This window comes from Plecotus auritus (assembly GCF_963455305.1).
Source record: "Plecotus auritus genome assembly, chromosome: 8".
Lineage (NCBI taxonomy): Eukaryota > Metazoa > Chordata > Mammalia > Chiroptera > Vespertilionidae > Plecotus > Plecotus auritus.
Window position 1 is genome coordinate 28872297 of NC_137782.1, and position 23550 is coordinate 28895846.

General features: G+C 41.5%; 1 protein-coding gene across 1 annotated transcript in view; it reads left to right on the forward strand.

The window, feature by feature from the left end:
- ARFGEF2 (ARF guanine nucleotide exchange factor 2) overlaps positions 1-23550 on the forward strand; it is a 95714-nt gene that overhangs the window by 13561 nt on the left and 58603 nt on the right. The window contains exons 2-8 of the mRNA XM_080683130.1: positions 3196-3226; positions 3870-3993; positions 11612-11758; positions 12687-12866; positions 13226-13460; positions 17944-18012; positions 19758-19909. Of these exons, the coding sequence (XP_080539256.1) occupies positions 3196-3226; positions 3870-3993; positions 11612-11758; positions 12687-12866; positions 13226-13460; positions 17944-18012; positions 19758-19909 (938 nt within the window). The remainder of the gene's footprint in view (positions 1-3195; positions 3227-3869; positions 3994-11611; positions 11759-12686; positions 12867-13225; positions 13461-17943; positions 18013-19757; positions 19910-23550) is intronic.

Here is a 23550-nt window from a genome sequence, read left to right on the forward strand (position 1 = left end):
AGGTAGCCATGATTGGAAGGAAACTTTATATTTGTAAAGTGCTCCTCAAGCATGTCACACAGTGACAATTTTACCACTAAGCAGAACCTTCAGGTTATAGATGTAGATTTCTGGAGGCTGAAAGCTTAGCTACCAGCCTCATGGGTTAGATTTCATGGGCCACTCCCATAGCCTGGGGGTTTCAGCTTAGAGGAAGCCAGAACTATTTCCTTAGTGTATTCTTATCCATGAAGGGCAGGAACCATGCCACAGAGCTCTCTTAACAAACTGTGTCACAGGCCTTATGGTCCATGAGCAAAATACTTGATATTAATCATGTGGGTATTTGGCTCCTGTTTTCTAAATGCAGTAAGAAAACGTTGAAAAACTGGTTTGAAGGTTAGACTTTGCCAACTCTAGTGAGTGTAGGTATTCAGTTTTTACATTCTAAAGTTCAGTCTAGAGTAGAGGTGTGAACAAAAGGAACCTTCAGATCTGTGTTCTGGGGTTGCTAGGATAATTAATGCTATATTCAAACCAATGGCTCTCAAGATTGTGCAAAGAAGGCTGGTGTTTTGGACATTACCTGGATACGTGCATGACATTCAGGGTAGGCTGCTTCATTGGCCCATCTTGGGGATTGAGCCTAACATATATGAACATGTATGATTGAGTGGGTGTAGGAATTCTGGGTATTTAGATAGGGTGTTCTGGTGTTTCAGTGGTGTAACCGTTTTTCTTCTGTAAATAAGATTATCTCTTTGACATTGTGATTTCTGAATAATGACACTTTATTTCCGTAAGTGTAACCTCCATGGTTAAGATTTTTAAGTTAATTTTAATTCATAAAATTTATATATGCCTTCGCACAATAGTATGAATGTACTTAATGCCCTGAACTGTGCACTTGAAAATTGTTGAGGTGGTAAATTTTATCTTACGAATATTTACCACAATTTTAAAAACACATTTGTTGTTTTAAAAAATAAAGTACATATGTTTATCATAGAAAATGTGAAAAAAATAATCCTACTACTTAGACAACTTTTAATATTTTGTTTGCAGTTTTCCATGCATATTTTTATATAGTTGAGGTGTTATTGTATTACCATACCGTATTGATAACTACATTAACATACATTTTGTACAATAGGGGAGTAGCTAGAACGCGGACTATGGAACCAAAATGCCTGAATTCCATTTCTGGTTCCCCAGTTCCTAATGGGTAACAGGAGACAAGTTACCTAACTGTTCTGTGCCTTGGTTTCCCCTGTCTAAACCAATGATTCTCAACAGGGGCAGTTTTGCCCCAAGGAATACCTGGCAATGTCTGGAGACATATTTGGTTATCAAGACTGCAGGGCAGGACAGCCCCAAACTAAATTATCTGTTTCCAAGTGTCACTAGTGCTGAGGTTGAGAATTCCTGCTCTAAGTAAGAGATAATAGTACCTACCTCATGGGATTGTTATGAGTACTAAATAAGTTAAAATATGTAAAGAATTTAGAACAACGCCTAGCATGCAGTAACTGCTATGTGTTAGCTATTACTGTTTATATAATCACTCGTGGCCCAGTGCATGAAATTCGTGCACATTAAAAAGGGATTAATTAGAGGAAATAATTTAATATTGCTATTTGCCCTTTCTCTATAATAGAAGTGTCAGAGATGAAAGAAAATTAGTAAAATGTATATGAAAACCTTCCTCCTGTCAGAGTCTGGGGCGCACCACGGGACCCAGAGTCCAGTCCCCACCCACCCACATGCGCCTCAAAATCACATGAGACCCAGACCCCGCCGCCCCTCCCCCCATTAGGCTAGATCCAGACCCAGCCAGTACCACCCTTGTAAAGCCCTGCCAGGCAGGGGGCGTAGCCTCAGGTCCCCTGGCCCGGCGCCAGGAGGGGGGCGTGGCCTGAGGTCCCCCAGCCCAGACCAGAGCGGGGGGCGTGCCTTGAGGTCCCTTGTAAAGCCACGCTGGGTGGGAGGCATGGCCTGAGGTCCTCCATCAAGCCCTGCCAGGCTGGGGGGCGCAGCCTCAGGTCCCCTGGGCCAGCACCGGGACAGGGGCGCAGCCTCAGGTCCCCCGTCAAGCCCTGCTGGGCTGGGGGCGCAGCCTGAGTTCCCCCTACCCAGCACTGGGGGTGCACCTTGAGGTCCCCTGTCAAACCCCGCTTGGTGAGGGTCATGGCCTGAGGTCCCCTGTCAAGCCCTGCTGGGTGGGGGGCAAGGCCTGAGGTCCCCTGTGAAGCCTCGTCGGATGGGGGGCACGGCCTGAGGTCCTGCGTCAAGCCCCGCCAGGCAGGGGGTGCGGTCTGAGGTCCCCCAGCCTGGTCCTGGGGTGGGTGGTGTGGCCTAAAGTCCCCTGTTAAGCCCCATCTGGTGGGAGGCGCGGCCTGAGTTCCCCCGACCCAGCACTAGGAGTATACCTTGAGGTCCCCTGTCAAGCCCCACTGGGTTGGGGGCTCGGCCTGAGGTCCCTTGTCAAGCCCAGCCAGGCAGGGGGGCGCAGCCTCAGGCCCCCTGGCTGAGTGCTGAGGCAGGGGGCACGGCCTAAGGTCCCACGTCAAGCCCCGCCGGGCAGGGGATGAGGTCTGAGGTCCCCCGGCCTGGTGCTGGGGTGGGGGGCGCGGCCTGAAGTCCCCTGTCAAGCCCCACCTAGTGAGGGACACGGCCTGAGTTCCCCCAACCCAGCACTAGGGGTGCACCTTGAGGTCCCCTGTCAAGCCCTGCTTGGGGGGCGTGCGCAGCCTGAGGTCCCCCATCAAGCCCAGCCGGGCGGGGGGTGCGGTTCTGAGGTCCCCCAGCCTGGTGCTGGGGTGGGGGGAGCAGCCTGAGGTCCCCTAGCCCAGCACCAGGACGGGAAGGGCACCTTGAGGTCCCCCGTCAAGCCCCACCTGGTGGGGGGTGCAGCCTGAGGTCCCCCAGCCTGACGCCAGGGCGGGGGAGGGCGTAGCCTCAGGTCCCTGCTGATTGCTCATTAAGGCTCCTTATGGGAACTTGGCCTCAGCTGTGGGTGCAGCCATCTTTGTGACGGAGTGATGGTCAATTAGCATATTCTCTCTTTATTAGATACGATTTTCATCACTTCATATCAGTATTTCTGTACTTTAAAATCTCATAAATATTTTTAATAGTTTATGAATATCTTTAGTAAAGTTTTCTTTTATATAAACATTGCATACTCCTAACAGACCTTTCTTTCTTCCTCATCAGATGAAATTAAAGCAGAAATAGAAAAGCAGAGGTAAGCTGGGGCACTTTCTCCTTGCTGACATACAGTATTGAGGGAGTAGGTAGTGACTAAGGGAACCCATTTCTCTACATGTTTTCTTACATTTCTGATTCTTGGGCAGCACACACTCTCCTAGCCCAGAGCCGGACACATTGTAGAACTCTGTATGTGTTTGAACCGATGCTAGGTTAACAGGTTACTGGCTCAATAACTGTGTATTTGGAGGAAAGAGTAAGAAATAAGAAAGGTCAAGTTAATGCTGTTGTACCTTTTCTTGACAAGAGGTAAAGCCCTTGTCTCTTGTATGTCATGCTTCCTTAAGCAGGACAGCTTGCCCTTATAAGTGGTTGTTCCTCATCTTCACAGTAATGAAGCCAGTTAGTCACATTTCAGAAATAGAGCTCTGACATGGCGATGCCAAGATTCACTCCAGGACACAGTCGATACACCTCACTAATCTGAGACCTCGCACTTGGGTATTTTGTCCAAAATGCATGTATGTATTAACTTGGAATTGTTTAGCCCCACATGCAGTTTGTAGGTATTTTTAATTAAATGATTGCAGATGAAATGGGAAGTAGAGTTAGGTGTAGGAAAAGCAAGCTTTTCGTTTTCTCATTTTCCCTCACTGGCCCTCTCCTGCTTTTTTTCCTAGGCTTGGAACTGCCGCACCACCAAAGGCAAATTTCATTGAAGCTGACAAGTATTTCCTTCCATTCGAGCTAGCTTGCCAGTCCAAGTCCCCACGGGTGGTCAGCACGTCTCTCGACTGCTTACAGGTACCATGTTTAAACTTAATTGTGTAAAGGGGGCTCTCTGCAGGCCACACTGATGAGTCCCCTGCTACTCAGAATACTCTCCGGGGTGACAGAAAAAGGAACATTCCAGCTTATTCTTTTTTTTTTTTTTAATTGATTTTTTACAGAGAGAAAGGGAGAGGGAGAGTTAGAAACATCGATGAGAGAGAAACTTCAAATCAGTTGCCTCCTGCACACCCCCTACTGGGGATGAGCCCGCAACCAAGGTAAATGCCCTTGACCAGAATCGAACCTGGGAAACCTTATGTCTGCAGGCCGACGCTCTATCCACTGAGCCAAACCAGTTAGGGCCCAGCTTATTCTTTACAGATGTCTCATGATGAAGGGAAGTAAGAGGGGACTAATCTCCTTAGCTAAAAAAAGAATTCGTTTCCCTAAAAATACTATTTTGTTGATCTCTCTTATGTATGTTTTTCTAAATGAAACCTTTAGCATTAGTTGGAATATTTGCTACACATGGGCACTTAAGGAAATTTTATTTAATCCCTTCCTTGATGGCATTAAAATTCATAAAATCAAGTAGAGAAATAGATATAATCAAATCTCCTTATTTGTAGTAAAAATCTTATAAAGTTGTTATATGATAAAAGGGAACATGGGTCCCTTCCCATGCTCCACCTTCCCCTCCCACTCTGTGGGAAGACAGTGAGGGCCATCAGTTAAGCAGACTGTGAGACCTTGGGAGCCTGGCCACCTCCTCAGTCAGGAAAACAGCATTTTTGATCTTACACAGGCCCATCCCCTTCCCCGGCATGCCCTGTTTTTCTCTGTTTTCTGTACTCTGTAAAACCTGTGTTGGGAAAGGCTCGGTGGCAGTGAAACAATAACACCAAAACACTGCCTCCAGTGTGGCCCATCACAGGCCAGATGGGACCTAGCAGTTCAGCTTCACTGGTGGCAGCTGGTGTGCCAGTAAACTTGACTTTGGGAATCCAAAGGCAATACCCTGAGGTTTTCTGGAACCTCAGCACTTTGCACAACAGTTTCAAACACTGATTTAGTAAATTCTGTACCATTGTTTCTAGAAGAAATACAGAGTTAGGTTCCCTTGAGCCTCTGGCCTCAGCATGTTCATCAGCTGATCAGTATGTAACTGTTCTCTGGGTGTTTTGTTTAAAGACACCTTATTTGATATATATTACTGATTCATTAAGAGTTACCTCACAGTCCACAGCATTTGCACTTGCCTGAACAAAATTTACTTAATACACATAATGTCTCCATAAAGCACATCGCTGTCTTCTTTCTCTTAGGAACACTAGACAGCACTTGCAGCACTACATTTGGGGGCTATTTTAAATGGCAAACATTTGTCCTATTTTAAAAGGACAAAATGGGAAAAACATAACACTAAATGGGCCACAAAAAAGATACTGCTTACAGTATGAGGGCTGAATCAAGAAGGCAGAGTGTCGCCTTGTTTGATCTCAGCTGGGAACCTGTGCATTAAGTGATTCGAATTTTTCACCGCTCTGTACATGTCTGCAAATAACCACAAAATCACCACAACTATTGATTTTGGGCTTAAGATTACATTTTAGTGAGTGGTTGCATTTACAAATACAAAATCTGCAAATAATGAGGATCACCTGTATTTAGACCACCATTAACCTTGTCATAAATTACCTTTTACTAATGAAGAAGCAGGAGTAGAGAAGTTAGGGTAACTTGTTCAATGATATACAGATAATGAGAGACAGAAATAGGGCTACAACTTGGATTTAATTCCTGGTCCAGCATCCCTATATTTTTTTTTTTTTTTCATTTAAAAATTATATAGGTTTCAGGAATACAGTTCTAAAATACATCATCTGTAGGTTGTATTATGTGTTCACCACCCTGTATTTTTTTAATGATCTACTCCTGAGGTTTCTGATTACCTCAAAGGACATTTATTCTTAAACCCAGTGGGCAGCCTACATCAATGAAAAAAGATTTAAAATAAATTTAAGAGATCCATATTTATTGGTACTTTCAAGAACAGGAATAGTGAATAGGTTCTATACTATGGTTGTTACAAAGCTGTGTTGAAAACATATATGAAGCCTCACCTGGGTTTCTTTAGAAAGTGCCATGATTGATTGGTTATGTCTGCTGAGGCACAGGGATGGTGCTGATAGTTAATGTTATTGATATACTAAGCACAATGGCTAACATATATTGAATGCTCAGCCTATGCTGGGCCCTGTGCAAAGTGCTTTATTCTCATCATCAAGTTTAATCTTCTCACAAACCCCCTGAGTTACTTACTCTTAGCCTTACTTTAGAATCGAGGAAACTGAGGCTTGGAGAATAAAATGACAAGCCCCACCAAATTCCCCTGGCCCAGAAGAGATGGAATTGGGTGGGTGTCTAGGATTTCCCTACCCCACATCTGTATTCTTAACCAGGGGTCCTTAAACTATAGCCATGAGCTATATCTGGACTGCCACCTGCTTTTGTAAATGAAGTTTTATTGGAACATAGCTGCCTTAATATACTTGGGCTAATATAACAAACTAGACGCCCAGTGCATGAAACTCGTGCACTGGTAGGGTCCCTAGTGGCTACTGGCTGCCAGCCGAGTACTCCCTCCCTTCCCCTGGCCGGCCCCACCTCCTGGACGAACTCCCCGACAACTCCTGGTCAAGGGGACAATTTGCATACTACGCTTTTATTATATAGGATACCACAGACAGGGTGGCTAAACAAGAGACATTTATTTCCCATAGTTCTGGAGGCAGGAGAATCCAAGATCAAGGTACCAGCTGTTCTCTGTTCCTGGTGAGAGCCCTCTTCCTGGTTTGTAGATAGTCAAATTCCCATTGTGTCCTCACATGGCAGAGAGAGCTCACTAGCTCTGTGGTGTTTCTAATCCCATCCTGAGGACCCCACCCTTATGACCTTGTCTAGACCTAATCACACCCAAAGGCCCCACCTCACATTAGGCTTAAGACTTCAACATAGGAATTGTGGAGAATGCAAGCATTCAGTCCATAGCAACAGCCATGTCTGTTCATTTATGTATTATCTGTGGCTGCTTTGCCGCTACTGTGGTTGAGTTGAGTAGGTGGAATGGAGACCATATGACCTGCAAAGCTTAAATATTTAGTATATGGTCCTTTACAGAAAAAGTTGTCAACCCCCTCTCCCAACTATTATCCTGTAGTTCTGGCCACTTTAATTAAAAATATGGTCTGTTATCCTAGAAATAGTCTGTTTCTGGAAATCTGTGGATGTATATGATTTCTGTTGGAAACATCGATGTCCTGCTTTAACTTTGAGTTGAAAATTCAAGAGTAGTGTTCCTGTCTTGTGGTTTATGACATATGGTTAGCTCTTTTTTATAATGAAAGTTCTCTATAATTTGTTAGGTACTCCTGTGTCATCCTTTTTATGACATAGAAATACTGAATGAAAATTTAATTTCCTCTTGGTGGTTGTCCTTGCAAAGCCTGTTTGACTGGCTTTTCCCAGTATGTGTGAGGTAACTTCTGTCTTGGAAATGGAAGGCCAGATGGGTAAAGTTTGGTTTTGCCTGGATTGGAGCCAGCTGCAGACACATCTGCATTCTGCCCTGAGCATATAAAGGTATCTCCTTTGAGGTTGGAGCGGTGATGGGTGGTAAAGGTGTTTCTGGGTTTGAGTTAGCTCAGAGTTTCCTCTCCCCATTGGAAGAAGCCTCCCCTCTGCTTAGTTCTACCAAATGATAAAGATCCTCTGCATTCCTTTCCTTCAGCATCTGGTCTGCCACACACTTGCCCAAGGCCAAGACTGGGAAAGGAGCCTTAGGTTCAGTCTTGTTTAAGCTACAGTAACAACATGTTTTAAAGACTATCCTCCTAATGTAGTCATATTTCTTCAATGGTAAGATTATATATATGTCCTACTGCTATAAATCATATATATTATAAAACATATAAAAATAGAACTTTTAAAAAGATAAGACAAAAAAATAGGTAGAAATAAAGTTCTAATTTTTTTTTATACCGCAGTGAAGGCTGTAGTTGTCCTGATCTAAGTTGTCCTGTTCATACCACAAACATTGTCTTTTAACTCTTATTTCTAGAAAACTTAGGATTTTTAAATGCAAGTTTATAATTATATAAATTGTATATGACTACATTCTTTGTTAAAATATTTTTAGAACTTTACCAATAAGGCCAAAATCCCTTGGACCACTAGCCCCAGACCCAGTTGACTGTTTAGGTGTATAATTTTCTTTCTTTCTTCCTTTTTTCTTTTTTTTTTTTTACATAAATGGTATCATTTGTACAAGTTTTCCTGCAGTTTTTTTATGTTTAGCTGTGTCTTTTTTAGATCTAGTTATATTGCTATAGGCCAGTGGTCGGCAAACTCATTAGTCAACAGAGCGGCAAACCGCTGCTATAGGCAAATATAAGACAATCCTTTTTACTGGTATGTGGTATATTAATGCTACTATTTTATTTAGCCCTTCCCCTATAGAGGACATTAACTTGGGGTTACAGTGAATACCCCTGTGCATGCAGCCTCCTTGGATACACGTATCAGTGACCCAGCTGCCCACAGGCCTCCCTCCTCTGTCTCTCTCTTCCCATCCCCTTACTGCATCAAGGAACAGGGCAGGAACTTGTCTCCATCTCTATCACCCCCCCAAAGTCAAAGCCACCAGCAACTAAGGTGTCCTCCTCACTGGTCCTCTGCTTCCACTCATGTTACCTTTCAGCTTATTCTCCACACAGAAACCAGGGAAAGCCTTTAGAAATGTATAACATTGTGTTAATCTTTTGCTTAAACCTGCCAGTAGAAGCTTCCTACCTCACTCACTGTGCAAAGCACTTTCCCCCAGGGAGTTTGCCAGGCATACTCAGGCCACTGGACATCAGATATGTTTCTAGGCTTGCTTCTGTGCATTTATAAAAATACATAATTCTTTATTTTTCAAAAATGAGACAATGCTGTGCATTATTGCTATAGCTTGCTTTTTTAAAGATGACTACAAATCACACAGAGTCCTGTGTGTCCCAGTCCAGACTTTTGGCTTTGGTCTGTCACACTATCACCCGGGAGAATATAAACCCTAGGAGAAAAAAGACTGCCTTACTCACTATTGTACCTCCAGTACCCAGAAGAATATCTGGCACAAAGAAGGATGAGAAGGCAGAACTAGAGAAACCCACAGAATGCAGGAACTCTGCTTTCTTTGATCCTGTCTCTGCACAGACTGGGGAGTAAAATCATACTTAAAACCCATTTCAATTTGAAGGGTCATGTGCCTTTTAAGAAATTTGTGGTGGGAAGAATAATTCCAAATTTTTTGTATCTGAATTAAACATCAGTAATTCACTCCCATCTTTGCTTTGCAGCATTAGTGTTGGGTTCTATGGGGCCTACTTTTATTTTTAAAAAATTTTACTGTCCATAGTATTTGTTAATTGTTTATTTATGAAGAGAAACTATTCCTTAGCCCCAGAATTCATGTTTCATAGTTCAGGAACACAGGTCAGTGACAAACTTCCATGGAACTCAACCCAAAGAAATTCTTACATTCCAAAATCAGCTTGTACTCTGAAAGATACCAGCATTTCTCCTCTCCTCAAAATGTTTTATGGAATCATAATTTCTGTAGAAATCCACATATGCCTTCTTTCTTGGTTCAGCCACAGTAAACTTAGATAAAGCTGAAATCCCAAGGGATACAGTGAATGCTCCAACAATATGAAATCACAGATGATTGTCCAGAAGGCCACGCATCTGAAGTTTCGTCAAAGCACTGGAAGGCATGGTGATTATATTCTTCTCACAACCATCGTCCTTCCTGATTGGGCCTACTTTTTAACATTCACATTTTAGGAGTTCATAGATATCCCCCTCTTCCCAGTGCTCAAATCGGACTTGAGTCCATTAGGAGTAAGGAATAAGCAGTGTCCAAACCCAGAGTTCATTTAGCAGGTAGCCAGCTTTTCCCTCTTGGGAAGCCTGCATATACAGAAGCTGTGAGGAGATGAGGTAAAGGGCATTTTGACTTGTTCTTCAAAAACACACTTCAGTCCCCTACCCCTTCTCCTACCCAACCCCAATCTGGAGATCTGATCAGCAGAGTGTGTGCAGGCCTTTCTCCTGCTCATTCAGTCACCCAATCCAACAGTATCATATTTCTACCCTCAGCCACTCTCTCTTAATCTGTTTTTCTTCTACTGTGGAATGCATGCGGGGAAGGGGGTAGGCGGGGGGCAGCATTGGGAAACAGTGTCAGGCCTCTGCAGGGTGGTGGGTCTTCCTGGGTAGTGGTGGCTGCACTGTATATAACCTCAGATGCTTGTCACTTTGTGCAGGTAGAGGCAAAAATGTGACAAGCCGAAAACCAAAAAGGATAAGGAACAGAATAGCATTTTTAAGATTCTTTACTAAGTCCCTAGAAGTAGATGATGCTTTAGAATTCATGAATCCCAGATGAGTTGTGGTTTCTTTCAGCCTTCAAAATAGCCTGGATAGCTTAGAGAAAAACACTGATTCCTGGGCTCCACCCCAGAAGTTGTGGTTCCGAAGGTTTAGGTTGAGGTCCAGGAAGCTGTATTTTTAATGAGCTCTCTCAGGTGATTCTGAATCTCAGCCAGGCTTGGAAGTCATCTGCCCCCAGACCTTTGAGTTCCCTTCCAGCTCTGATTCTCCATGGAGGAATCCAGGTCATCAGTGAGGTGACAGGCAGGCTGCCTCTGAAAGGTGGCCCCTGTCCAAGCTGATCTGTCACCTGATTATGAGGTTGTGGGCCAAGCAGCCACTTACCTCTTCAGCCAGGAGGGTAACATGCACTGTTTGATAACATAGGTGTGGAATTTAGTGTTTTTTGCTTTAATTTTTGGAATAAAAAGTATACTGATGTGATTCAACATTCAGAAAGAATGAAAGAGTATACTATAAAGCAGTAGTCACCAACCGGGGGTCCGTGGACTACTGGTGGTCCGTGAGACCCAAAAGGTTGGCGACTGCTACTATAAAGTGTCTTAGTACCACCCCTGCCCTCAGCTGCTTAGTTCCCTATCAAGCAATTTATGTTATCATTAGTTTTTTATGTATTTTTCCATTTAAAGAAAAATACATATGTGGTTTTTTAACAGCTTGAGACATAATTCACATGTATATGATTTAGCCTTTAAAGTGTACAATTTAGTGATTTTTATATATTGACAGAGTTGTGCAACCATCACCAGTCTACTTTGAGACCATCTCTGTCACCTCAGAAAGAAACCCTGTGCTCCTCAGCACTCACTCCCCATTTCTCTAATCCCCTCAACTCCAGGCAGCCACTGACTACTTCCAACTCTATTATGTATAGTTTTAATCCCTCAATTTTTCGCATGAGTGGTTGTGTACTGGGGACTGTTCTGCAACTTGCCTCTTCCATCAGGTACTGTTTCACCATCTTGGGGCTCTTCTGCCACAGAGGGAGGAACAGAACCAAAGCTGCACTCTCAGGGTGGCTGTGCCCATCATGCGCCTGGGGTGCAGAGGGATCTGTGGGAACTGGAAATTAAGGCCATGCTTGTCATTTGCTACAGGGCGTGGCCTCAGTCCCTGCCAGACAGAAACATCTCGTCTCTGTTTTTTCTGTGCTTAGAAACTCATCGCATATGGGCACATCACCGGCAACGCCCCAGACAGTGGAGCTCCAGGGAAGCGGCTGATTGACAGGATCGTTGAAACCATTTGCAATTGTTTTCAGGGCCCTCAGACTGATGAAGGAGTCCAGTTACAAATAATTAAGGTATTTCTGTGAGTTTGCCTGGTCTGGATTTTAAATTTGAAACTAGTCCCCTGTGGTAATTTGGATTTCTGATTTACCATGTGTTAGTTGTCTCAGGTGGTGCTGAGCTGGAACAGAAAAATGTAAGCATCACTTAGATCTTTTATAAAGTGTCAGAATTTATTAGCATGGAATAAGACAAGAAGAGTGGAACCAGGTGTGTTTTCAAAGTAAACAGTTCCACTAATAACAATGTAAATTGCTTGTGAATTAAATTGGCTTGAAGTCCTCTGGTCCTGCCCCTTGAATTTCTGGATTCCCAATCTGCCATTTCTCAGCAGGTTCCTGTTGATACTCTTATCACCAGTTAAACCATTCCTGGCAGGATAAATGGAACAGGGAAATGCCCCGCATTCCATTTCCCTGTTCCATTTATCCTTCCAGGAATGGTTTGGCATGGAACAAAGAGCAGGATCAAGATGAGTGTAGCCAACATTCTGTATCTTAAGTCCTGGATGCAGAATGAGTGGTGACTCCGTGTTAGCCACACCTTTCCTAACGCTCCCTTAAAACTGGACCCCCCCCCCCATCAAAACATGTATATTTTGGTATTAATCTAGGTGAGATCAAGTTGGAACATTTTTCTTCTTAAGAGAAGTGTCTTTCGTTTGTTTATCTTTTTAAAAAGTAAGCTGATAGAAAGCCCACTTTACAACTTAATTACTTTAAATAATTTGGACTTTATGGATTTAATAATTGTTTTTAAACTCAGAGCAATAATGAGTCATCTCTTAGTACTAAGCATCCAGTTTAGTTTGCAAAGCCATTCTTTTAAAAATTTGTCAAACCAAACAAAAACAAAGCCAACCCTTGTGGAAAAGTTTGGCTGTGGAAAACTGGGCACAAGCTGGGTATTTGTAAAGGCGAAGGTTTCGGATTTTTATTTTAGGCTCTTCTGACTGCAGTAACGTCCCCGCATATTGAAATTCACGAGGGCACTATCCTACAGACGGTTAGGACATGTTACAATATCTATTTGGCCAGCAAAAATCTCATCAATCAAACCACTGCCAAGGCTACCCTTACTCAGATGCTGAACGTCATTTTCACCCGCATGGAAAACCAAGTGGTGAGTGAGCAGTCATCCGCTGCTGGGGGTGGGACAGCATCCCGTGCTGTGAACTGTTTGGTGTGTGGCCTCAGTGCCTGCTGAAGATTCACTAGCATTTTAAAGTGTATTCCTTCTTCCTCTGAATTCTCTACACTTTTGTTTTCATTCTTGCTATAAAAAGCAAGAGAGAGAATCTAGCAGGTATTTTGAAGTTTGCATTCAGAATTTGCTTTGAGTTTGTCAAAGGGATTTATTTCCTTGTTAAAATGTTATCCTTCTCTTTGGAAGTTTTTTTAAGCAACAGGCTGGTGTATTTTCTGTTCCTTATCAAAATTCTGGGACCATTTGGATTGAATCCCTTTTTTGTTGCCTTCTAGTTTCAGGAGATCAGAGAATTGGAAAAACCAATCCAGTCGAAACCCCAGTCCCCTGTGATCCAAGCTGCAGCAGGGTCCCCAAAGTTCAGTCATTCGAAGCAGAGTGAGGCACAGAGCAAACCAACAACTCCTGAAAAGACAGATTTAACCAATGGTGCACATGACAGGAGTGGTTCTGGAAAAGTGAGCTCAGAGAATGGAGATGCACCCAGAAAAAGAGGCTCATCACTATCAGGTATGCCCCATGTGCTGTGAGAGGGACAGGAGTATGGTAACATCTGCAGGAAACCTCTAGTAGCAGCTCATCTGTTTCTGGGCCTTCCCCTTGACTTTCTATTTGCTTTCCTCTCGTGGAACACAACCATCAAGGCATGATGGCTAATGTCCATTGTCACCTGTGTAGTGTTCTCTCAGTAATTCCTGAAATGTATGTAGCTACTGCTGGGTTTTGTCTTTTTTGGGGTGTTTTTGTTTTTTGGGGTGTTTTTGTTTTTGTGTGTGTTCTTTTTTTAATCCTCACTCAAGGATATGTTTTCATTGATCCGAGAAAGAGAGAGAGAGAGAGAGACATCAATATGAGAGAGAGACATCAGTCACCTGTCTTCTGTATGCACCCCGACCGGGAATCAAATCCACAGTCCTTCAGTGCATGAGATGATACTCCAACCAACTGAACTACACTGGCCAGGGCTGGCTACTGCTTCTTGATGTCAGCTTCAATACAGTGGGTTTAGTTTGGGGCACATATCTCCCAGTAGTTAATTATTTGGGTAGTTAGTTGTTCAATGTCTGTGTTATCTTCCCAGAGGATGACAAAGACTTCATCTGTCACGTACACACAGGATCTCCATGCCTCACTCACTGCCCTGCAAGTCCTCAATACTCACAGACATCTGTGAGAGGAGCAAAATAAGGGCAGTTGCTGGAGATGTAGACAGATAGACAGCTTTGTTTTCTTATTCTATGACTGAGAACATTACCTGTTTTTGTTTGCTTTTTTAAATGAAAGAGATATTCCCCACCTGTTTATAGTCTTAAAGCAAATAATGTATTAGGCATGGAATCTTGGATTGGGTTGTCATAAGATTATTTTCCTTGGACAGTTTATATGAACCAGATCCAAAATTTATTTTTTTTTCCAGGAATGTACCTTCCCAAGTGATTCTGTCAAATAATTCATTACTCTAGCTCCGTGGTCAGCAAACTGCAGCTCGCGAGCCACATGCGGCTCTTTGGCCCCTTGAGTGTGGCTCTTCCACAAAATACCACGGCCTGGGCGAGTCTATTTTGAAGAAGTGGCGTTAGAAGAAGTTTAAGTTTAAAAAATTTGGCTCTCAAAAGAAATTTCAGTCGTTGTACTGTTGATATTTGGCTCTGTTGACTAATGAGTTTGCCGACCACTGTTCTAGCTGGTCATTCTACATGAAATATCTGACCCGTCTTTATAATTGCTCTCATGTTTTCTTCTGTCACATTATTGGTGACGATTTCTGTCAATAGTGTGTTCCCTACTAGAGAGTACAGATTGGAGCAGCTTTTGTTCCTCTAAGTCATCAGAGTGCTTGGTATACGTAGGAACAGTCCAAGTGTCATTGCTGGAATGTTGTGCTGTTCACTCAAGGGAAGGACAAAAAAGAAAGTGGCCACTAGGAATTGCATGTATCTCAGGGTGAGCACAGAGGTGCCGTCTACTCAATCCTGCTGTCATGTGTCTTAGGGAAGATGCTCAGAAACTCCTGGCCCACTCTCTGTATATGTCATCATCTTTGCCTTCTCAACTCTCAGAGCAAGGACCAGGTTTTTACTGCAACCTTTATCAAGCTGTGATCAATAAATACATATTAATTTTAAAACACTGTAGTAAGCATAGCTGTGTCTCTCTGAGCTGCATGAAAGTGCTTCCACTACAGCCCATTTCTACATGGCAGCCAAAGTGATCTCTTAAAAGCATGCATTGGATCGCACCCCTCCTCTGCTTAAACCCCATTGGTAATTTCCCATGCTGTCTTATTCAGAGCGAAATTTATGTCCACCCTGTCCCTGTGGCTTCCAAGGCCCTGCTTTATCTGACCCCTGCCCACCTTTCTGTCCCCTTCTTTCACCTCTACTATACAATGTGCAGATGGTATTTCTGATTCTTGGAAGTGCCACAATTGCTCTTGGTGCCTTTGTATTTCCTATCCCTTCTTTGCCCACCTTTATCTTCAAGTCTCTTATTTCAAACAGATCACCCTCTGAAGTTCCCTATCATGTCTGTCCCCTAGCCTCTTTTCTTCATAGCACTTATCACTACTTGAAGTTACTGAGTTAATGTTTACTTGTGCCCAGTCTGAGACCTAGGCCACCCTGTTTATGACTATATTTCCAGCACCTGGAATGATGCCTAACACATATGGCAGACTCTTAGTAAATACACTATTTTGAACAAATGGGGGTGGGGGGAAAGCTTGATTTCCAGAATATAGTTTTGCAGAAACACAGTAACTTAAAATTCTGTGAGAATGATTTGCAGTTAGTATGTTGCTGCGGATTTCGTTGCCAATACTTGGTGCACCCCATGAGGCTTCTCCCAAAAGTGTGGGAATCAGATTGCCTGTGAGAAACAAACCGCAAATTTGCAAATAGTAGGTCAAAATGGAGGTGTGCTGTCACCCTTAAAAAGAGCAAAAGGCTTCAGTTCTCAAGATGTGGCTCTAAAGAAAGAATGGGTCCTTCAGAAGAAAGGATTGAGAAGCCTCGGAAGCAAGGAGGATGGACAACCTGAGGCAGATGGCGGAGACAGTGCCTTGGGCTGAAGTGATAGAGACCACACATCCACCCCTCCCATGGTTCCATCCTATAGAAACCACCATCACATAGCCACCCCTAGCTTTGCCAGGCACTGTGCAAGGCACTGTGCTCATTACGTGAACACTCCACATACATTTTCCTGCTTGACTAGGAATCCTCCCCATGGCCTGCCTGGGATAATTTGCCTCTCAAGAAATTTGTGTAGGTGGAGATAATTCACTCAAAGACCTGAGCATCTATTTCCCTTTTCCAATTGTCAATCTTACCTGCCTGTCTAAGAAGTGGATCAGATGGCTCTTTGTAAACTCACAAAATTAGATTTTTTTAGCATAAGATATGCTTATATGAATTCTTGGGCATGGCTAACCGCCTTCCCCAGGGAACCTCACTCGATTTGTCCATTCACACCTCTCCTGATTGCCTAGCCATTCTTGTCAGTTTCTTAAAAAACAACTTGTTTGAGATATAGCATAAGTTTGCCCATTTAAAATCATTGAATTCTTATTAGTATGTTCACAGAGTTGTGCAACAATCACCACAGTTAATTTGGGAACATTTCATCACACCCTTAGCAATCACTTCCCATTTTCTTTTAAGTTCATTTTTGAAATTCTGACATTTTAACTCCCAACATTACACATTAGCGTTTATATAGTTAATATGTAGCTATTGTAGGTACACAATTACCTATGTGTATACTAATTGGTTAGTTCACTTTTAAATAACCCATTTTTAAGTACTATATACAATAGAGAAACTTTATCCTCTCTCAGCCAATATGGAGGTTCTGATCAGACAGCCTAAGTTCAGATCATGACTCTACCACTTAGTTCTTTGACCTTGGGCAAAATCTTTAACCTTTCTGAGCCTCATCGGTAAAATGAGAGTACAACTAGTACCTATCTTACAGGTTTATGAGAATTAAATGAGAGCAGTGTCTGGCACTTAGGGCTATGTAAGTGTTTACAATTACTATCTTTCAAATAAGTTTCAGCTTTAACAATGACTTAGTTTTTAAAAAAATAGCAGATATTTCAGCTGGTAATCTGATGTGAAGGTGGTGGGAACAGTGTCATGGATAAAGGGAGCCTGTTTTCCATGTTAAATAAATACTTGTGGTAGGTTAAGTGTTCAATAGAAATGAAAACACTTCGGGCTGTACTCCAGGACACTGGGGACCAAGCATGGAACTTATAAAAATAGTGGCTTGATTGAAAATCCTCCTTGAGGAAGAATTTAAAGGGTTATTTTGGTTTTGCTTATTTAATGTGATGGCCTTTTTGGTCATTGGGGTGTTTTATAATGTTTACTTCTAGAAGGGCTATTTAATAGTTCTTACAGATCTAGTTTTCTACAAAAACAAATGGTACCGAACCTCTTCCACTTAAACTGTTAACATTTTACAGAATAATTCCATTTAAATTTTAGTAAATCCTCAACTAGCACATTGAAAATCTCATACTAAGTTCTAGGTTTACATTGTGGGAAAAACGAGGCAGCAGAAGGTAGTCCCTCACTAGGCTTCATGTTCCCAAGGTGAAGACACACGAGAACCCGTCTTCTTTTGTTCTACCAGGAACCATAGATGGATAAAATCCAGCTCCTGCCTCCAACTTGGGGGTGAGGAGGAGGACCCTGGGACTTAGAGCAATTGTAACTTAGGAAGGAAAAGTGTGTAAGTTGGAGGGGTACTAGTGTTCCATAAAGGAAAGTTGAAATCATAGCTGATGTTGCCTGAGAATCTCCAGCTTTCATGGGACTTGTCTTCTGTTGGTACAATCAGATCTGGCCTTGGTGGGTATTTATTTGCACCCTTTGCCTTCTGAAATTTGATTCTAGAGAGCATGGACAAAATCTCCTCCTTCCTATTTTCCCTAGAAATGCCCACATGTATATGCTTGTGTTTGTGTATTTGGGTATGTGTATAGGGACTGATGATGGAGCCCAGGAGGTAGTGAAGGAGATCTTAGAAGATGTGGTCACATCTGCTGTCAAAGGTAAGAACCAATAACCCAGCCTTTCCTTCTACCCCATTCCTTCAAAAAAGTCCTTAGCCAGATATTTTAGTGGTAGGGTTCCCCACCCCCAGTGAGCCCATTGAAAATGAATCTGCCCATGTCTGCTCATCTTTCATATGGAATTCAAATTACTTGTTTTTAGCAGGTGATTTTATTCTCATTTGGGTTGAGCTCAAGAAGCACAGTCTGACGATGTTAGGGTTGAGTGTTCCACATAGAGACACAGAGGACCCTCCTATATACATCCAGTTTTTCTAGGAGTGGGCTGTGAGCCCTGAGGTGGTGTCCAATACTGCTGAATTTTCATGGCTAGCCATTGACTTGTTGAGCAGACAGTCCCTATGTCAGCAGGTATCAGATTCACATGGAAGCTTGTTCTTTTGTTACATTTTATTCATAACTCCCTCAGTTTTTCGGTGTGGTTTCAGTGGAATTAAATTTGTATAGCTCAGTTCCAGTGCCAGTAGACCATTAGTGGGTTAAGAAAACAGTAATTGGGACTCTTCCCCCTCCCCACATGGGAGTCAGTTCTGTGGGACTCTTCCCACTCCCTAAGTGGGAGTCTGTACCTGTTCTTCAATAAATCTCCACCTTTGCTATAAAAAACAAACAAACAAAAAAAACACAGTAATTTAGTGGATTGCAGTGAGCATTTTTTAAATGAAAGAAAACAAATAGAATACAAACTGAATGCATTGCATGTGGTGTGTTAAGCATTGTTTCATGAAACATGCATTTCAATTATGTGCACAGGTGTACTAGTTCATGATTTTTAAAATGTATTTCTTACTGAAGGTTTTCATCAAAGAAATGTGTCCTACTGCTCTAAGCCTATCCTTTTGTTGATTTAAGGTACCCACCAAACTGTATACATAGATTTTATTATTTAACCCCTTTTAGAAATGTCTTTAAAATTGAATAATTTTATTTCACACCCTTAGATTGTTTTCTGGGGCCAATACAAGAAGTCCTCACATAATAAACATTCGTCTGTCTTGTTCACTGCTGTATCCCTCAGTCCCTAGCACAGAAATTGGTAAATAATGGGCACTTGATAAAATTGGTTGAATGAATATATTGTTTGTAAAACCATTATGGAAGATTGTGCTTATTAAGTTGTTTGATGTCCCATCTGTATGTAAATTCTCATGGAGTTCTGCTGTTCTGCTCATCATCAAGTATAGCTTTCTTTCATTAAATGATGAAATCTATTAATTCGAGATTTCTCTTTCCATTGTTTACATGGCTGCCAGGAAGCTCACGTCTTCATTTTCTTTCTTTTTTTTTGTAACTGAGGTTTTCTTTCATAACTATCATAACTTTCATAACCCTTTAATTTATGTGGCTCTTTTTCTCTAACCCCTATATTAATAGACCTTTAAAAAATAATCTGCACTTTTCATGTTTAGCTTTTTCTAATCTTTTTGAGAAGGGGAAGGAGGTGGCAGGGTTTCTGTATCACAATTCTGGACATACCATTGACATGGACTACAGTATTAACCAAGACCCTGGCGTTGGGGCTGTGGATAACAGACACATGGAAAACCTACGCATCACTTTGGGCAAGCCTTTTTCAATGCGTATTATGTCAGTCATGGGGTCGTGATGCAGGGAAAGGGAAAAAGCAGTACCTAGAAGTTTACATGAATCACTTCTTCCTGATGGCAGGGTACCTTTCAGGATAAGTACTAATTCGGTAATGATATTTGCACTTGTGTTTGAAGAAGCAGCACAAAAGCACAGTCTGACAGAACCCGAGAGGGCCCTTGGCGAACAGGAAGGACAAGAATGTACTGTCCCATCAGCAGTGGACGAAAACTCACAGACCAATGGAATAGCAGATGACAGGCAGTCCTTGTCATCAGCGGATAACCTGGTATGTTGACGATTCTCTCATATGGATTCATTTCGATTTTTACCTTTTTAGAAGATGCAGAATTAAATCTCTGCCAGAAGAAGTGAATGAAAACCAGTGAGCCCTATTCAGTTACTGGTCAGAGTCCTGGCCTGATATTCTTTGTTAGTAGGTTCCGTTTTTGGAACATGCTAATTAATGTTGGTTGTATTCAACATTGTTATTAAACCTTGTTTATTCAGATTTTTAACACATTTCTTGCCTTTTTTATTCTCTCTCCAAGTAATATGCATTTATTATAGGGAAATAAAATGTAGAGAATGAAAAAACAGGGAAATACAAGTCATCCATAATACGATAACTCAAAGATAACCCTTGTTAACATTTTCTTTATAGCCTTCTAAATTTTCCTACCCTTCACATATTTTTTCACTTAAATGGAATAACAATATGCATGCTGTTTTATAACCTATTTTGTAAACTTAATATATATTATAAACATTTTTTAATTTCTTTATTGATTAAGGTGTTACATAATGTGTCCTTATTCCCCCATTACCCACCCTATCCCCCCCACTCATGCCCTCAGCCCCCTGTTGTCTGTGTCCATTGGTTAGGCTTATATGCATGCATTCAAGTCCTTTGGTTGATCTCTCCCCCTTCCTCCCCCACTCCCCTACCTTCCTTCTGAGGTTTGATGGTCTGATCGATGTTTCTCTGTCTCAGGATCTGTTTTTGTTCATCAGTTTATGTTGTTCATTATATTCCATAAATGAGTGAGATCATGTGATATTTATCTTTCTCTGACTGGCTTAGCATAATGCTCTCCAGTGTTCATAGCAGCACAATTTACAATAGCTAAGATTTGGAAACAGCCTAAGTGCCCATCTGCAGATGAGTGGATTAAAAAGCTGTCGTAAATCTACACAATGGAATACTACGCTGCAGTAAAAAAGGAGTTCTTACCATTTGCAACAGCATGGATGGAACTGGAGAGCATTATGAACATTTTTTTCAGGCCGATATGTTCACTACAATTTTTTTAAAAATAGTTTTATTGTTTTCTTGAAAATGTTATATGTGGAACCTTGGTTCTCAAACTTAATTTGTTCTAGCAGGCTGTTTGAGAAGCGACTTATTTGAAAACCGAATCATTTTTTCCCATTAGAAATAATGTAAATTTAATTAATACTTTCCAAACCCACAAATGATTCTGTTTTAACCATTGTTATGTGCAATACATGTCTAATATACTGTTTAATCTATAAACAAATACTTCTTTTCTGGAATTTATTAAACCACCCCCTACTAGCCTTAAATGAATCACTTCCAGCACTTGTTCCAGGGCTGTCTTGTAGGAAGTCAGCATGGGCATCTTCCCTCTTTTCACGTAGCACTGTCTGTAATGCTGTCACTGGCTAACCACTTTTCACTTATTCAAATGAGCAACAGTTTGTCTACCTCTTCAATAGCCTGTGATCATTGTTTTTTCACACCCTTAGCAACATTAGCACTCTTGATAGCCTCTTTATGTTGTAAAATTATGCTATTCATCTATTTGCCAGCAATAAAAGCATTCTCTCCTTTGTTGCCTGAGAGACTCTTTTTGTTATGCTAAGGTGTTAGCATGAAAGGGTTGTCAGGTCAAAAACCTAAGTTTGATTGGACAACCAGAACATTTTTTCCCTAAACCATTTGGTCAAGAACGGAGATGGGAGACGAGAACGGAGATGGGAGATGTTTGAGATCCGAGGTTTGACTATATATAAACATTCAAAACAGGAAGTAATATAACATTAACATCCCACATGAATGCACTCCCTGTACCTTTTCACTAGTGTTTCTCAAACTTTTTTCATTATCACCTCTTTAAGAAGCCTTTTTACGTATTTCTTTTTCTTGCTCATTGCCCACCCTTTATGAAATTTTAAAGCTACTGATAAATTAGATATCTGCTTATGTACTGCTTATACATAAAAAGAACTTTTCACCCCCTAAGAACCAATATTTTGCCCTTGTCTTAGTCTGTTCAACCTGCTATAACAGAATATCATAAACTGGGTGGCTTATAAACAACAGAAATTTATTGCTCACAGTTCTGGAGGCTGGGAAATCCAAGATCAAGACTCCCAACAGTTTTGGTATCTAGTGAGGGTCTGCTTTCTGTTTCATAGTCAGTGGTCTTCTCTCTGTGTCTTCACATGGCAGAGGGGTGGGTGAAGGAGCTCTCCGGGCCTCTTTTATAAGGGCACTAATCCCATTCATGAGGACTACACCCTCATGACCTAATCACCTCCCAAAATCCCCACCTCCTAATGCCATCACATTGGAGATTAGGTTTCAACATATGAATTTTGAGGGGACACAAACATTCAGTCTGTAGCAGCCGCTTTGGTTATATTATCCCTGTTAAGAATGCACATCGGGATGTATTTAAGTGCATATGAGGGTCTCATGTCTTATATACTATGCTGACTTGCTTTGTTCACTCAACACTATCTCATGGACATCTTTCCACATCAGTACATATAGATCTAACTAATATTTTAATGGCCATGTAAAATGCAATCATATGGATTACTGTAATCTATTTAGCCAAGTCCCTATTAAGTCTTTAGGTTATTTCAGTTTTATCACAAGAAACAACAGTTCTATAATGAACATCCTTATAGATAAAGCTTGTGCACATCCTTATTCTTTCTTTGTGATAAATCCCTGCAGTGGTATTGCTGGGTCAAGAGTTGGAAGCTCTAAGGCTTTTGATCCTTAACATCAAATTAGCCTACTGGGAAGGTAATACTGGAATCTGTGCCCACTGTAAGCTGTCATTTCCTCATTGAAACCGGACAATAACGTTCATTCAGAGCCTTGCTAGTTTCTTAGGAGAAAGATCCTGCCTTAATGATTGGTAGTAAGGTTATTTAGATTTGCATTTGCATTTCTTGGTGAATTGCTTATTAATGTTTTTTACCAGTTTTTTATTTGAGATAAAGGTTTTCATATTTCTTTAATGAATTATAAGAACTTCTGTATATTGAGAATATTAATCCTTGCCAGAGGTTTCAAATATTTTTATTTTTAAATGTAGTTTACTTATTTAAAGAAGTTTTTTAAAAATACCTATCATATTTCTTATTTATCTTGCAATAGTATTCTTAGAAATACCTTTTTACCCAAGCTAATATAAATCATTACCTGTATTTGTTTTAGTTTTTTTATGGTTTAATGTTTAAAAATTATCATTTTAAACCACCCATACTCACTTTTTGAAGGACAAGGAACACGGTTTTAGAATTGCCTTAATGACTCGCGCATAGCTCCTATTTTGCCATTTCTCCCCCCCTCCACCCCTTACTTCCCCATTGAATAAATAAAATAATTTGCATTTCCATGAGATACTTATTTCTTATTTTTTAAAATAATTATCCTTGCCGAAACCGGTTTGGCTCAGTGGATAGAGCGTCGGCCTGCGGACTGAGGGGTCCCAGGTTCGATTCCGGTCAAGGGCACGTACCTTGGTTGCGGGCACATCCCCAGTAGGAGGTGTGCAGGAGGCAGCTGGTCGATGTTTCTCTCTCATCGATGTTTCTAACTCTCTATCCCTCTCTCTTCCTCTCTGTAAAAAAAAAAAATCAATAAAATATATTTAAAAAATAAATAAA